The sequence below is a fragment of the Misgurnus anguillicaudatus genome, chromosome 13 (assembly GCF_027580225.2).
Source record: "Misgurnus anguillicaudatus chromosome 13, ASM2758022v2, whole genome shotgun sequence".
NCBI lineage: Eukaryota > Metazoa > Chordata > Actinopteri > Cypriniformes > Cobitidae > Misgurnus > Misgurnus anguillicaudatus.
This window is the reverse complement of record NC_073349.2, coordinates 3,135,088-3,152,165: the sequence shown is the minus strand read 5'-3', so window position 1 is coordinate 3,152,165 and position 17,078 is coordinate 3,135,088. Positions and strand designations below refer to the sequence as shown.

At 36.6% G+C, this 17,078-nt stretch overlaps 1 protein-coding gene across 6 annotated transcripts in view; it reads right to left on the bottom strand.

The window, feature by feature from the left end:
- Positions 1-17,078, bottom strand: part of utrn (utrophin) — a 274,929-nt gene that overhangs the window by 35,259 nt on the left and 222,592 nt on the right. For 5 of the 6 annotated variants that reach the window (XM_073874808.1, XM_073874812.1, XM_073874811.1 and 2 more), the window contains 3 exons: positions 16,288-16,454; positions 10,586-10,697; positions 5,737-5,873 (listed from right to left, as the gene is read on the bottom strand). In XM_073874808.1, coding sequence (XP_073730909.1) covers positions 5,737-5,873; positions 10,586-10,697; positions 16,288-16,454 — 416 coding nt within the window. Of the gene's footprint in view, positions 1-5,732; positions 5,874-10,585; positions 10,698-16,287; positions 16,455-17,078 lie in introns of those variants that run through there. The other variant, XM_073874813.1, reaches the window with a different exon arrangement.

Sequence of the window (17,078 nt, the reverse complement as noted above, 5' to 3'; positions counted from 1 at the left end):
ATTTTAGGGTCAGAGGTTTTACAATGTGGAGGACAATTCCACACATAAGGACGTGTGTCAGCTGAAATACCACTCCAGTACTGTAGGGGGCAGCATAAAGAATTCTGTGTTTAAATATGCATCATACAAGGTACACAGCCTGGATTTTTGTACATTTCGATTCGCTCCCATAAAAGTATTATAATGCAATCCTTTTGACGTGTGTATAATAGTTTACATACACAAAAAATAATCTACTAGTGTAACTTTTTTTGACATCAGTGATTCCAGACTCATTTGTTTCGTCTTGATGCGGCAAATTTAAAATGTTTTCATTTGCATTACAATAAAAACGTGTATGATATGAAAAAATAAAAATATAATTATGATTTACAAATTGATATGTTCCTCACATAAAGCTCTGAAGCAGAAGAATACACCATTCATGTGTACAATACTTATACATATTTTTGTCTTGTTTTTAGTACAAATATCTAAAAATTCTAACAATTTTTGTAAATTTGTGCTTAAAACAAGCAAAAAAAAGCCTTAACTTAATTTCTTAATTCTTAAAACACTTAATAAAAAATGTCTTACCCCATTGACAGATTTAAAAAAGTGTAATATTTGTACTGAAATCAAGACAAAAAAGTTAGGAAGTATTTTTTTTGCAGTGTAACTTTATGGTGCTTTTTAGAATTTTGGACCTTTACTCGCATTTACTTTAATTGTTAAAGGGACACTCAACTTTTTTGAAAATATGCTAATTTTTCAGCTCCCCTAAAGTTTTAACATTTGTTTTTTACCGTTTTGGAATCCATTCAGCTGATCACCAGGTCTGGCGCTGGCACTTTTGGCATGGCTTGGCACACTCCATTGAATCTGATTGGGCCATTAGCATCGCGCTAAAAAATAACCAAAGAGTTTCGATATTTTTCCTATTTAAAACTTGACTCTTCTGTAGTTATGTTGTGTACTAAGACCGACCGAAAATTAAAAGTTGCGATTTTCAAGCCAGATAGGAACTATCTCTCATGCTGGGGTGATAATCAAGGACTCTGCTGCCGTAACATGGCTGCAGCAGGCGCACTGACAGTTACCAAGGGGACTATTTTCGGGCAGACGTAATATCACCACACCTGCTGCAGCCATGTTACGGCAGCAAAGTCCTTGAATATTATGCCAAAATGAGAGTATAGTTCAAAATATTGAAACTCTTTGGTTATTTTTTTTGTACGATGCTCAGAGATCAGCTGAACGGATTCCAAAATGGTAAAAAAATTAACTCTAGGGGAGCTGCATTAAAAATTGAAAATTAGCATATTTTTTAACCTTTACCTTTAAGATTTAAACCGAATTGTATCTGAATAAAATTATACTAAAAACAATTCTTTGATTTCATGCGTTTGTAGAGCTACTACATTTTCTCTTAATGTTTGATATTAAGAATCGCAAAATTACCTTCAAAAATAAATATTTAACAATAATATAATCTGTTTCTGCAAGGCAGGCTCTCTAAGGAGATGAAAAATGTGAAGTGACTCAAACTCAAGCACAAACACATTTAAAAAGAAACGTCTGTAAGAGAAGGGTATGAAATTCAGCCGTGTATTAACAACACTCAGAGGAACATTTGGTTTAGAACTACAGAATTCAGATCTCCAATCCCATCTTTACACTTTCATTCATTTTATTTCAGCATCTTTTCAAATGAAAACTCTCTGCTAATCTCACACAGCGCATGGCACAAAAGATCAAACGCTATACTGTGACTCGATATGGGTGAGTTTAATCTTGGGAAGAACCCAACTGAAATTCGGTTTCACTCGGATATGATGAAAAGTGCCATTTTATCTTTTAAAATGGGACTTGCAAGGGATGGAAAATTAATTGCAGGATATTTTCTGGGTTAAATCTTTATTCTGCATACAAAATGCAAATTCAGATTTTCCGCACATCTTTTCATCGCAGGACGAAGGCGGTATAATCTCAGCTGATGCAACTTTAACAGATGATGTGGAGAGTCTGGAGACAAATGGGCCAGATTTACTAACAGCTTGCCCCAGCGCAAATCATCATTTTAGGATTAAATAAAGACTGTCAGGATTGACTAAAGACACGCAGTGCTTCATGCAACGTGATTTACTAATGTTTGCACGTTTGATATTACTGGTATTTGCACCATTATTTAAAGCCGAAAAAAATAATTAAATCATTTTGCTCTTGAAATGGCTGCAAATGTAGCAAATAAGAGGAGGCTTGGCAAAGATCAAAAAGCGTGTAGTACAAGGCATAGGATTTTTTCCACACGTAAGAGTTTATTTGTAATGCCAGAAGAACAAATTATTCAAAAATATTGTTTGCCATGCCATGTTATGTTTTTTGAGTTACAGGAGGAGAAGTCACACAATACCAGGTGTTTCAAAACTTCTTGTAAATCTTCATTTTTATTGTCCTCCGGTTCAGTGTACTTTGGCCTCGTTAGCTGGGATTTCCCACCCCGAATTTTCAGCTGTGATGTCCATGGTGCTGAACTCAAGCGACTCAGGTGTTAGTAGATCACCGACCTAAGCATCAGCTTTGCTTATTTGCGACCATGAACTAATTTGCACTGCTCTTAGTAGATTGCGTTGGTCATTATAGAAATCAGCTGTTTTACCTGTGTTATTTAATTTGCGCTTTTTAGTAAATAGTATAAGAATGCAAAGTGGGCAAAACCAAAGCTCCAAAAGAATCAAACGATTTTATTATTAAAAACTATTGCATGGCGTGCAGGCAACGCCCCGAGCATGCAGGCTCCCCCGGAAGTGGGAGGAGCTCCCACAGCGTCAGTGGACGCAACGTCGAGTGACCGCTCTCGATAGGGAACGCCTCGGTTACTATCATAATCTTGTTTCCCTGAGAGACGGGAACGAGACATTGCGTCCTCTTCCGGAAGTGCCTGCACGCTCGAAACGCCACCCACACGACATGCAACAGTCCTTAATAATAACATGTCTTGGTGCTTTGCTGTTGCAGACTTTGCATTCTTATACTATTACGTTTTTTTTTTTTTTGGTAAAGCACCCAACTTAGATTGATGTGCGTCCTTGGCCTGTTTTTTTATTTTTAGTAAATAACCCGCAGATATTACCGCTCTCGCATTAATTTGCCACGTTAGTAAATCTGGCCCAAAGTGTGTGTCTTTAAAACAGCCTCCTTCATTCTGAATGAAGGCCAGTGGAAACAGGTAAGATAAACTATTTACAAAAGTTGGGTAAAGTTCTGCAAAATAGCTTTAAAGTCAAAGTAAATCGGCTTTTAAAAATTTTGCAGCCCATTTTGTTTCAGTATTTAAAACGGTTTTGAGGAAAACAAAATAATGTGTAGGGTGGGAATTGATTTTGTCCATTGGGAATTGATTGGATTGTGGCAGAGGCAGAAGTGTGAAAAGTTTGCAGTACTGCACTTCTGAATCTTTGACTCTTTTTGGCATAATTGAAAATGACTTTAGACGGAGACGTGAAGTCTGAAGTTCCAAGTTCACTCTTAAAACAACTTCTTGTAAAGCAACGTTTAAATAACTATTTGGCTGTTGGCTAATATAAACTAATACCCTGCAAGGAATTGGTAAAAAGTTATTATAATTTGACAAAAATGTATGCAGAATAACACCAGAAACATATATTAAGAAAATAAATTGCTACCATGCCAACCCTCATGGGGAAGGGAGAAGTAAAGCTAGCTAGAGGAAGAGAAGTTAATATGGGATGGGAGGGAGATATATGAAGTGTGTCAATGGTGACACAGTCCAGTTATCTCTGCCCGCCTGGTGTATCACTATGTACAGATTGCTGGTCTCACAGTAATGAGGGATTCTGTAAATGAGTCCTGAAAGAATCAATAAACGCAAGCCATCCAATAAAAGTCGGTCAAAATCCCCTGGTGCCGTAAGATTTAAAAAAACCAAAGACTGTAAGGTTTCATTTTGCTCTTGGAAGGAGCTCTGAATATATTTCAGGCACGGTCATCACTCTTGGTTAAATCTGACGTGTGGGACTGGAGTTTACATATGCATACTGTAGTGTGTCAGCTCAGAAAAACCCCAAAATCACACATTATATAAAGTGCACTGGTATCACATAGGAATGAGATCGGCTGAACGTCACATTAACTTGGACTGACAGAAAGCCTGTGGGGTGCAGGCAGACATTTCAGCTCTGCTTCCTGCATGGGATTTATAATCAACACCAAGTGCAGAAATGGGTCTTCAGTTCCTCATCAAGTTTCTTTCCAAAGGGCCTCAAAAACATGAATTTTAGAGACCGATCCCACTAGAGTGCCTAAATTAAGGAACTGTAACATAACTCCTTCTCATGCACTGATTATACTCAAGCTCTGTAGCAAAACCTAAAGAGCTTCTAGGCGATGTTTACCATCGGTGTCTACCATCAAAGTCTGTTTTAAAAGATAACGTAGGATGCATTCTTTTGGTGTTTCACTCATCCTTTAGGAAAAGAGTCAAACAATTCTCATAAAAAACAAACTCAGTGGAAAACTCTCAGTCAATATGCAAATGCCTGGTCTACATGTTTTTATCATTGCATATTTTGTACTAATTACAAATGTTTGAGATTACAGAAGTTTAATGGACTGTGAATATGTTTCATTGTTTTAAGCATTCAAGTCATTATAAAAACAATCACTTTCCAAACAAATAAAATGCATTAAAAGTGAAGTTGTTAAGCTCAAGTTGTACCATAGAGATGAAAGATGCTCTGATATTGTTTATATGACACTGTACTCTACTGAAACTCAAGACTTTAACTCAAACATGTTTTATGATTCAACACTGCAAAAAATGATTTTCTTACTTACTATTTTTTTTCTTGTTTTAGTGCAATATCAAAATATTCTTAAATCAAGCTGCATTTTCTTGATGAGCAAAATGACCTAAGAGAAATCTAGTTTTTAGACCAAAAATAAAAATGAATTTGTGCTTAAAACCAGCTAGAAAAATCTGCCAAAGGGGTAAGAAATGTTTTTTTTTTCTTGAATTACGTGTTTAAGAAAAAAGTAATTTAATTTCAAGATTTTTTTTGCTTGTTTTAAGCACAATTTTTCTTAAATATTACTTTAAGTCTGTAAAAACTAGACTTATTTTCTTAGGTCATTTTGCTTATTAGGAAAATGCATCTTGAGTTAACATTTTTTAGATATTTGTACTGTTAACAAGACAAAAATACACTGCAAAAAAAGGACTTTCTTACTTAATATTTTTGTCTTGTTTTCAGTAAAAAATATCTAAAAATTCTTAAATTAAGATGTATTTTCTTGATTAACAAAATTACCTAGAAAAATAAGTCTAGTTTTTAGACAAAAAATATAAACTTTAAGTAAATTAGTGCTTAAAACAAACAAATAAATGTGCCAATGGGATAATACATTTTCTTGAAATAAGTTTAATTTTTTTCATAAAAAATTCAATAATTTTTTTCTTATTCCATTGGAATATTATTTATTTAGCTTGTTTTAATCACAAATTTGCTTAAATTTAAATTTTTTTGTCTTATTTCCCAAGGTCATTTTGCTCATCAAGAAAATGCATCTTAACCTAACTTTTTTATATATTTGTACTAAAACCAAGACAAAAATACTAAGCAAGAAAGTCATTTTTTGCAGTGAAACCAAGCAACCAAATTGAGTATCTATGGGAAGAGACAACACCCTATAAATCGATTCTTCACCACAACAAAAATTTTTTTTTAAGATGCTTACGTTTCCATGTTGTCTCCTTCTAGGACCGTCTGGACGGGCAGGTATCCCAGGCGAGGATGTTTTGCGAAATACTTCTTGGAGCGAAACTTGTTTTTTAAGACTTTGGTGAAATCTCTCATGTCTTCTCCTGAGGTGGTCTGAAAATGTATGAGAGAGAAGAAAGATTGGATGATGTAATAGTGGAAAGTATTTTTATCAACAAGTTGTATATTTTTATCAATAATTAATTTACAAGACAATTGCTATGGCAAGCAAAAAAACATGGAGTGACCTGAGGAACATCTAGTGACCAGATTATGTGTTTTGTTAACATGGAACAATAAAGCAACCACACAGATTACCCAACAACTATTCAAAACAATCTGTCAACCAACTAGAATATCATAAAAAATAATCCAGGACACAGCTAGAATACTCTAGTAACTATCCCGAACATCACAGAAATGTACCAAATTCTCCAAAAAGGCAAATAAATACTCACATCAGTCTTCTCAGAAACCAAACCAGAGACAGTGTGTCGGGTATACATGTCACTCTTAAAAACTTAGGAAAACAAGTCCCACATTTTCCTCCTTATTACAGCTGTAGATCAGTACAACTTCACTAAACTATGAAAATGAATTGCCTGAAATACAGCACATACATTAATGATGTTTATATTGTCATTTATTGACCTGGGTTACACTTTCATTTCAATGGCCTCATTCACGACGGTCTATTTTTGTGTAAATCATTTATTTATCATTTTTCTTACACTGAATTGACTGTGACTTGTTTTTTATGAATGTGTGAATGTCTTTGTACGTATTAAGCTGCATGAAGGCCATATTGCCATGAATGATACGAGGGCGAGCAACTGACACATCATTTTTATGTCTGCCTGAAGTTTTTCTCTTAAACTCAAGGAACATCTGTGTACCTCACATCCAATAAAAAGGCAATATCGCCACAATGAAAAAGCAATAACTGAGCAACAGCTCTACTGAGGGCCACAATAAAAAACATATTCTGTTCAATATTGATCTTCTCGTTGAAAGTTTTATTCTAACAGTTGTCACGGCTTATGCATTTTGTGTGTTGAGTCATCTGTGTGATGTCACGTCTCTGTCACTTTTGAGTTTGACTGTAAGTCCGCCTCTGTGTCTAGTTGGGTGCGCTGTTTGTACGGCTACATCAAGGACACTTATGTGTTTTATTTTGTCTTTATTTGTTAATTAGTTGTTTTGGTTTAAGTTTCAGGTATTTATTTCTTTAATTATTATTATTATTGTTAGGAGTAATTTGATGAATTATTTGTTTTTATATGAAGACTTTATTTTTACTTGTTGTTTTTGTATGTTACATGTTCCCGAAGTTGAACTTATTAATAAATATTTGTTAATGTGTTCGGATTTACGTGTCCTTCCTTTATTTTGCATTCTCCTCTTCCTGATGATTTTCATTAGGGGTTCATAACGCAGTTATTTGCAGTGGCTTTGTTTGTTTTTTCTGTCTATTTGAGGTGTGGGACCTGGAATATGTTGGTTTGTTGGAAAATCAAATAGCGCTTTTCCATGAGCTCGTCAAATAGCCACGGAAAAAATTAAGAGATCACTTCAAGATTATTTGTGACCCGTGCTAGCAAAATGAGTCAGAATGTGCACGGTGTAATTTTGAGCCAGAGGCAATAGAAAGTATAAATGTTAATTTTGGTCAAAATTGAAGTTTTCATAAAAATAAGTACATTAAGTCTCAATGCTCTAAAAAGTCATTAAACATCTAAAATTATCTTTATTTTATGTTTTCTGATAGGTGTACCGTCCTAAATATTTCATCTAATACAAAGATGTGTGTCCATCCACATGCACGTCTGACATTTTGGATTTAAGACATGCAGGAGTTAGAAAATAAAGTGCAGGACTTGCTTGATGTTAAAAGAGTAATTAAGAGAGATCAATTTCGGGATCTGATTAAGTTATTAAGAGCAATAAGACATGAAAACAATCATCCTCGCGCTGACTGACAGATCTGAAGCATGCGCACAGATGTGTGAGCGTGCAATCCCAATATATACACAGAATTACAATTTTAAAAATTTTGGTTTTAAAGGTGCAGTGTGTAATTTTTAAAAGGATCTCTTGACAGAAATGCAAAATAATACACAAAACTATATTATCAGGGGTGTATAATGACCCGTCATGTTTTTATTACCTTAGAATGAGACGTTTTTATCTACACACACAGAGGGTCACCTTACGTGGAAGTCGCCATTTTGTGCCGCCATGTTTCTGCAGAAGCCCTTAACGGACAAACTTTTTTTGCTAAGTTGTCTCCGTCAATGACATGTTTTTCGGTGGCGGCTATTGTAGCTTCTCTATGCATTTCAAAAGCGAGGGGTGAGCAGTGGACAGAGCTGTTGGTTGCAATTCGCAACCTCACCACCTGATGCCACTTAAATGTACACACTGCACCTTTAACAAGAATTCACGCAGGTAGGACCAATAAGCTGTTTTGTCTTAAGTAATTGTTTGGTATACATATATTTTTCCTATAGATATTGTTTTTGTGTAAGCTAAATTTATTAGTTTTACCTGTGATTTTAATGTTTGAATGCGGTGATTTTGCTTTTGAACCCTCAAAAACTAAATTCTCTTAAAATTGACAAAATTGCTGACTCTGACAAAAAAAATGACAGAGCTACACCTGTTTAAAGTTGACAGATTCCAACAAATCATACATCGCTTTAAAGTTTTTTACAGGAAAATGTCAAAATATAAATTTCTCATTTTATAAGATTTGCATTTTGAGAGCACGGGTCATATTTCCATTTCTCTAAGTTTACTATTTATAGGTTTATGATCAAATTAAATTTTTTTTTGTTTATTAACAACCACCAACATTTCTACAAAATTTCTAATTTTTTTGCATTTATTTGCTGAAACCGGACAAACAAACAAAACGATGCAGATTTTTCAGATCTTGAATCCAGCAAAAAAAGTAATTATCATTTTTAAGCAACACACTTTTAAAATTAAACATACATGTATAAATAAATATTTTTACACAAAGTACTGACATGATGACTGATGTCATTGTAGTTTTTTAAAGAATCAGTTTTCTGCTATTAAAAAATAAAATTTTGAAATGATAAGTGACTGTGGGTTGTAGCAGGGCATTACAAATCATACCGCAGATGATAATTTATGATTTAAACTCTGAAAGCTAAAAACAAAATGTAGGACATTTATTTCCATTATTTTTTAGTAACAAAAAATTTCCGCACTCTATAAATCTTGCAAAACGAACTGTATACCTGATACATGTCATGAGAATGAAAGTTTGTTGGTGATTAATAAAACATTTTTTTTATTTTTGCAAGATTTATAGTGTGCACAATCTTTTTGTTGTTTTTCAAACAAACAGAACCGTGAAAATGTTTTTTTGACTTTACCGTGAACCGTGAAAATTTTTTAATGACTTCATCCCACTCACTGTGACTCATAAAAAAATCTCATTGACACTTATTGAAATTAAATGTCTTCTGGTTACTTTGTTGCTGCTAATCGCTGTACGCATGAACAACCCTTAACAGATACAATATCAGAGACACATTTTTCACTCAATAGAAGTAAATGACAGTTTTTCCAATCCCATGTGGTTAATCACTCAACCCAAAAGTGCCAGCGCTCAATAAGTCGTATCATTATTCAGTCTAATTTCTCTGAATTTGTGCACACAGCTTTGAAAAGCTAAGGAAAATGTTTAACCGGTGAGTCACGATGAACGATCACGGCGACGCCTTCTTAATTTCACGCTCTGATATACAACTGTTGAATTGAACAGCTTAAATTTGCATGCAGTTTGTGTTGTGAAGGTGGGAGGAATGACTGCTGGTGATGATCAAGCTCCTCTGAGTTTTAACTACTCGCTGACTCACCCACAGCGGTGGATGCAAAACTAACCAGAGACATTACTCCTATAAGATAAGCTTATTACTCAGCAACAACACGCACACACACATCAGTCTCTACTAGAATAAACCCAACATATCTAAGAGTGAAACAAACTCAACACACCTGCTGTCTTCCAAAATTCACTACCCTAGATAGACAGGATTTTAAGCATGCTTTCAATGAAAAGGCTTTCCAAAAAGTAAAGTTATACTTATCACTATGTTAGCTTAGCAAGAACAAAGATATTGGATATAAAGATATAGCACAGCTCAGTGGTAGAGCATTTCGTTAGCAGCGCCAAAGGTCATGGGTTCGAACCCAGGTAACCCACATACCGATAAAAAATGTGTGCTTTGTAATGCACTGCAAGTCACTTTGGATAAAAGCATTTGCAAAATGTATAAATGTAAATATAACAAGATCGAGTACTGCTAGAGGGGGACAATCTGCTGACGGAAGTCCCGCCTTCTAGTTTAAAGAACCAATCATCAATGGATAAATATGATTTTCTGTGGGTGGGGCTCTGTATAGCATCATGTGAGGTGATTGCCAACCTGTGTCCATGCACAGTAGCTGAAACAACCTTAATAAAAGGTTTGTTTTAGTGCAATTTGTGCTTAAGACACAAAATTAATGGTACAGTTAATGTCAGGTTCAATTTTTGATCATAAATATGTTGTTTAGTTGTGATTTACAAACGATTATTGAGATCTCTGTCTTTCGTCATTTAAGAAGATAGATGTCAAAGGTATCAAATTAGTCACAAAGTTTCATTCAAGATAGAAAAATGCTTTAGAAAGCAGATCTCTGTGTAGTTAAAACACTGCAAGGCAGACTACTCGATTTCCTAAGAGAACCACACTATTGAATCTTCACTTTAATGTAGTTGTGTAGATGTTCAGGCATTAGTAGCTCACCGGTGTGCAGTACTCCACCATAGGATAGTTCAGTTTATGACCCTTCGCTGTACGACCAGAGAAGAAACAACTCTGACACACGTCATAGTTGAAATGCTTCAGGCTACGATATCTGCAAACAGAGAAAAAGAGACAGTTTGATGTTTTGGTTTTATTATAAGACTATAAAACACTGACAATTTTGGATTTGGAGTAAAAAAACACATCAAGCAAATGTGATTTAGTTGGCCAGATGTTCAGCTCTGATCCTGGACAGCCGCTGTCTTGCAGGGTTCATCTCCAATGCAAATCAAACCCATCTGCCCGTTATATTTAAGTAATCATGAATCCATCTTGATCTGCTGGTTCAGATGTCTTTGATTATGACTGAAGTTAAACTCTACAGGAGTGAGACAGGAGACATATTCCTGTGTTAAACCAATCTCTCATCATCTTACTGTCCTAAAACCAAAGCTTTTGTATGGCTTCAGAAGATGTGGAATACAAAAAGAGTTTAGTTAAGTTTTAGTCGATGAAAACACAAAAAGGTTTTAGTCAAGTTTAAGTCAATTTTAGTAAAAAAAGTAGTCTTTAACAAATTAATTTAGTATTTAGTATGCCAAGTATTGGAAATGGGCTTAGGTTAGACAAGTAGATACATGTAAAACCTTATCCTTAACCTTATGGTGGGTGTACCCAAAACAAGGATAGGAAGCGGCAGCATTGCTGATACCTTTTAGCTAAAAACATACAGATTTCACGCAAAAAAGGCAGAAATGACATGCATTGTCAACGTCACACCTTAGAGCCATTGTTAGCTAGTCATCGTCGTGTTATCATCATAAAAAAAGGTGCATCAACGAAATCATTTCGTTATCGTCATCATTGACGAAAACAACACTGGTGCCGTTACCAATTTTCAGTTGATTCGTTGACATTTACAGATAGCGATAGATACAGATAGTTTTGCGCTTTACTCCTTGTCACTACAGTAGAGCTACATGTCCCGCTTTTTTACCCATTTTCGGTTATACGAAGTGATAGTGATGCGTGGTGACGCGCAGCCAAGCTGACGAAGTCAGGCACTGCCTGCTATTGGCTTCAAAAAAGTTCCTCTCAAACCTATGGTCACGTCACTGACACTACGTCCATATTTTTACAGTCTATTGTAAAAATGGAATTAAGCCAATCCCAGAAATGTAATCTATAATCTGCCCTGACCATTTTATGATTTAAACATAGAAACAGAGCGCAGTTATGCTAATTTGAAAACCACGCCCACCGGGGGGAAAACAATCCAACCGTCTCCATTGAGTTTGTATTGTGAGAGGCCGCCTCCTTGTCATTCCTGGCTTATAACAAAAACAGAATAATGCCTAAAAGCTGCTGTGTGACAAGGCGTACAGCTAACAAGAAAAAACAACAACAGAAATACGTGTTTTTTTAAGATGTCAAACCGTAAACCCCAGCCTTTAAGGAGAAAAAAGTGGATCGCCGACTATGTTTCCCACTAGTGGGCGCAGTTCTACTAATAGTAGTACTATGAAAAGTTGCCGGTTTCCACTTTTGTGAACTCTCGTTTTTGGGGGTCAACAGCTTATAAAAATGTATTTCTGGGTTTTTTTGCTTGTTGGCTGTGCACCTTGTCACACAGCGGCTTTTGGGAATTGTTCTGTTTTTGTTATAGGCCGGAGATGACAGGGAGGCAGCCTCTCGCAATACAAAGTCAATGGAGACAGATTAATTGTTTTCCCCCGGTGGGCGTGGTTTTCAGGTAATGACGCGTTGCACTCTGTCTCTATTCGGCCGATGTTTGATAGTGGGAAAATTAGCTTTTATCTGCTGATATCGATTATAGGGCGAAATATCGGTGTATCCTTGTTTGGATTTAATGTACTAAATTATGAAAAATTTTCATTTTATTGGTTGAACTAATCTTTTAAAATCCTTCATTTCATGACAGTTCTGTAATCAGAAAACTCTTCAAACCTTCCTTCACACCAGTCATGTCATATTTTATTCAATACTTTTTATTCAATATTTTATTCAAATATTAACACACTGTTTCTTAATTTAGCAGATTTAATTTTATAAAAATGTAAATCGAGTACGGACGGAGCAGCACTTTGTATGTGTGTTGGTTGTGTTTGGATTCTTCTTTTCTCTCCGTCAAATGTAAATTCAACAGTTTTATTCCTCTAGAGAGGAATATTTCCACCACCCCGCCCGCTGCATAAATGAAATGTTATGACAGTTAAAGGTGCTGCATTTCCTAAAACAGCCTCCTTTCGTCTCTGGTTCAAATCTGTCGGTAAGCACCATATACACACACTGAGGAGCCTGCTGAGAATTCTGCTTATTTTAATAAATCATAACTTTGGTCATTTAAATATAATCCTTATGGGTAGCTAAAAGGATTAAATTATTTTGCAACAAATGTTAAATAGTCACATATACAGAACAAACACAAACTAACTGAACGAGTCTCATTCCTGAAACCTTAAAAGTAAATATTATTATCAGGTCTAAAACTTAAAGTCCTGATAACCGCCTGATTCAGAGAAATTCACATTTACTGCTTCACATAACTCTCTGCCTTTAACAATTCAGAGCTATTAATATATTTATACAGATTTCACAGCTTGTTAAGTGAATTCATCACTTTAGCAGACATACGTACGTCCTACGATTTGTTTTCCATTAACACAGATAGAGTAATGAATCCTAGTTGATCGACTCTGACACTATTTTCCTTTGTTTCTCTCTCGTGTTGTGTTTAGTTATCCTTGTTATCCATCACTGACAAAACACAGTTTGTAGCTCTTCTGTCAAACGTCCGACTGAATCTCGTCGGCAAATTCTGGCTCTCGGAAAACACGATGGGCCGGTCGGTGTTATGCAGTCGGTTCTCAGGAGATGTTAAAAGTTTGTCATGTAACTTAGCAAAGGGCTTCTGAATATATGTACTGTATAAATATATGTATGCATGCGTGACATTTGAAAAGGTCACCAACTACAACATCACACTATGGCTGTTTAAAATCCTCCACAGGGACACACATCAGTCACACACACCTCAGTCTTGCTATAAATACTTTCACTGTTTAATACTTTTGTCTCAGAGACACTAAGCTTGTAAATGCTGCCCATTATGTTTTGCCAAGTTTTCATGAGGTCTAGTGTTAGACTAGGACTGTTAATCTAAATCATTATATGACATCAAAATAAAATTTGGTTTTGTGGCTTTAAATCCATGCATACAGCCATCTCCCCAAAGTTTTCTAGTACAACAAAATCATTAAGCTTCTTTTACGCATACACACACATACGAAGTCACTTCATTTGACTCAAACGCGTACGTATGCGTTGGATGCGTGCAATGCATCTCATGGCCTACAGGGGCCTGTAAGGAGCAGTTAGGGAGGTCTAATGCTGCGTTTACACCAGCCGCAGGTAGAGGCATCAAGCATGAGTGATTTCAATGTTAAGTCAATGTGAAGACCCATTGACACACGTCTGGAGGTCTCGTGGAGCAGATGAGGCTTTTTGCGTGGCACGGTAGACCTAATTCCGCCTCTTTCGCGTGTCTAGTTCGCGCGAATTGAGCGCCTGCCACGGTACGCGCAAATGGTGCTTTTTGTGCATTTTGCGTTTGACGCGAATTTGCGCCTGACGCCCAAGTTGAAACATTTGCCACGTTAACTAATCAGGAGCCTGCTTGCTGCTGTGCCGTGAGCCCCGCCCAGAGTCACTCATTCAACATGAAGGAAGTAACGCTTGATATTGTCCGTAAGCAGTCACCCGGAGCTATACAACACAAGTTCTTATTTCGCCGTTTATTTTCCCCAAATAGCAAGGTGACCAAATCCAAACCGGTAACTCTCGACAAATGCACAATCAACATCAGCCATCTTGCAAACAGACAACCGCATATCACTTGCCCCTCCCACAAGTAGCGGATTTTGCCTCTGACGGGCGTCAAATGCTTGCTTTTTCCGTGCATCTATTGCGACGCGTGAATGCATTCAAATTGCTCAAGCGGCAAACTAGGCGCGGTAGACGCGATTTTGACACCTCAAACGCGGTTGGTGTAAACGCAGCATAAAGGGGTGACGTCATAAGTACACATCATGTAAACATCTTTGCACATTCTTTGGACTCTTTCATGGTAGTATGAAATGCAGTTGTATAAATGAATATAAACGGATTACTGTAAATGCACATGTGCAACAAAATATGCAAAGTTAAACAAAATTTGATGCCATCTTTAGGTTTTTTTTTGCTCTCCCACCTGACGTAACACACAGCACACGCAACAGTGTTCACAACAACAAATAAGGTAGGAAAAACCTCACGACATTGCTGAGAAGTTAACGTTAAAATGTGTCTCAATGGTAACATTACATGAGAATAAATACAGACATCTTTCAATAGCAGGGGACTATTTTCGAGCACTGCGTAATATCTTTGCGCCTGCTGCAGTCATGTTACGGCAGCAAAGTCCTTGATTATTACGCCAGAATGAGAGTATAGTTCCTAGCCATATCTGCTTATAAAATCGCAACTTTTAATTTTTAAAGTCGGTCTTAGTACACACGATGTAACTACAGAAGAGTCAAGTTTTAAATAGAAAAAATATTTTTGAGCGCGATGCTGATGGTCTAATCAGATGTAGTGGATTATGCTGGGCTATGCTGGGGGTGGTATCGCCGGACCCGGAGATCGGCTGAGTGGATTCCAAAATAGTAAACATCAAATGTTTAACTCTAGGGGAGCTGGAAAATGAACATATTTTCAAAAAAAGTGAAGTGTCCCTTTAAGCTAGCAGCAATTAGCAGTAGCATAGTGACGCGATCACATTGATTTCAATGGAAGCTTGGCGACTTCCGGTGACACAAGCGACAATGACCGTTGGTGACAAAGTTGAGAAATATTTAACTGTATGCAAATTATTAGCGACTTACAGGAGCGACAACCAATAAGAACAAAGCATTGGAGTTGACGTCATCCATCTCTTGTCAATTACTGGAGTGGACAGTACTCAATTGTTTACGCAAACCAGATTTAGAAATGCCTCTTTTGAAAGAGACACGCGACATGCAGCGACATAGTCGCTTATAGTGTGAATGTACCTTTACTCCCACAATCCCATCTCTGATGCTTTAACTTAGCATGTGCTATCAGATCCTGACATTTAGATGAATGTTGGGCCTCAGGAGTGAATCTAACCTTTCCACACCCTGACAGCGATGTGCAGACTCGTGCGTGTGTGTCTGTGTGTGTTTCTGTCAAAGATCTCTAGAGATAAAACACTTCAGTGTACCTGCAGCTACAGGAAGAAGCACATTAACTTAACTCTGTGTTGTTTATTTAACTATATGCTACTGGTCAAAGGTCTACACTCACCTACTTATGCTTTTACTCTTGTTACTACCTATTTTTATAGTGGTGCATTTGATGCTTTTATCCAGAGTGGATTCAAGGTATACATTTTTATTAGTATGTGATTAAACCCATGACATTTGTGCTGCTAACACAATACCTGTTGAGCTAAACGAATTTTCCACATTTTAGAAGAACCCTTAAAACTATAATATATCAAACAATATAATCCCAAGCATTACTGCGTAAGACTTCAGATCAAACGGTTTAGCGGGATCATGAGAAATACAAAATCAGTCAAGTGTGTCAAAACCTCTGCTAGTGTATGTGTGCGTGTTTACCTGAAGCCGACGATAGGGAACTCTTTACAGATGTTACACTTGGCCTGATGTTTGGCCGTTTCCGCCGCGGCCACTCTGTGTAGAACCGGAAGCCAAACCATGGACTGCGGCTCCAATCTCATCCAATCAACAAAATGTCCCGGCTCAAGCTCCACCTTATTGGTCCCCTAATAACCGAGTAAACATAAACAGCCAATAAGAAAAGGACTTCAGAGAGTCTATTAATAACACAACAGAATAACTCATGAGCTCATGAAAGCGTTCGGCACATCTGAAATCATGATGATGGCTGGAACATTTCCTACTAGGACATCATAAATGATCGTGTCAATCGCATGGCTGCTTTAATACAGATAAAACAGCCTCATAAATATTCAGACATGAAGTGTTTAGAAAAGCCCAGTGATGTCATTCGTAGTCTGTACTAACGAGTGATTTTTAGCATGTATAATGGCAGAGATATTGATGAAGTGAAAATAATATGATTTGAGAGCAGATCACGCTACAGCTGAAGGGAAAATGTCTATTTGTAATGAGTGATTTTGGTTTGATGATGATCATCTCTAATAGCAGCACAACCCTTGCTCCTCAATCTGTCTACAGACCATTAAAGGGGTGGTAAACCAGATGTTATTCGAGGTTTGATTGTGTTTATGGGGTGCACTGTAATGTCTTCATGCTTTGTTTTTATTATTCTACAACGCTGTTTCCATTCTCCTAAAAACAAGCAGTTGATCAAAAATATGCAATATGCTCAGATTGGTTAGCTTGCCCAGTGTGTTGCGATTTGC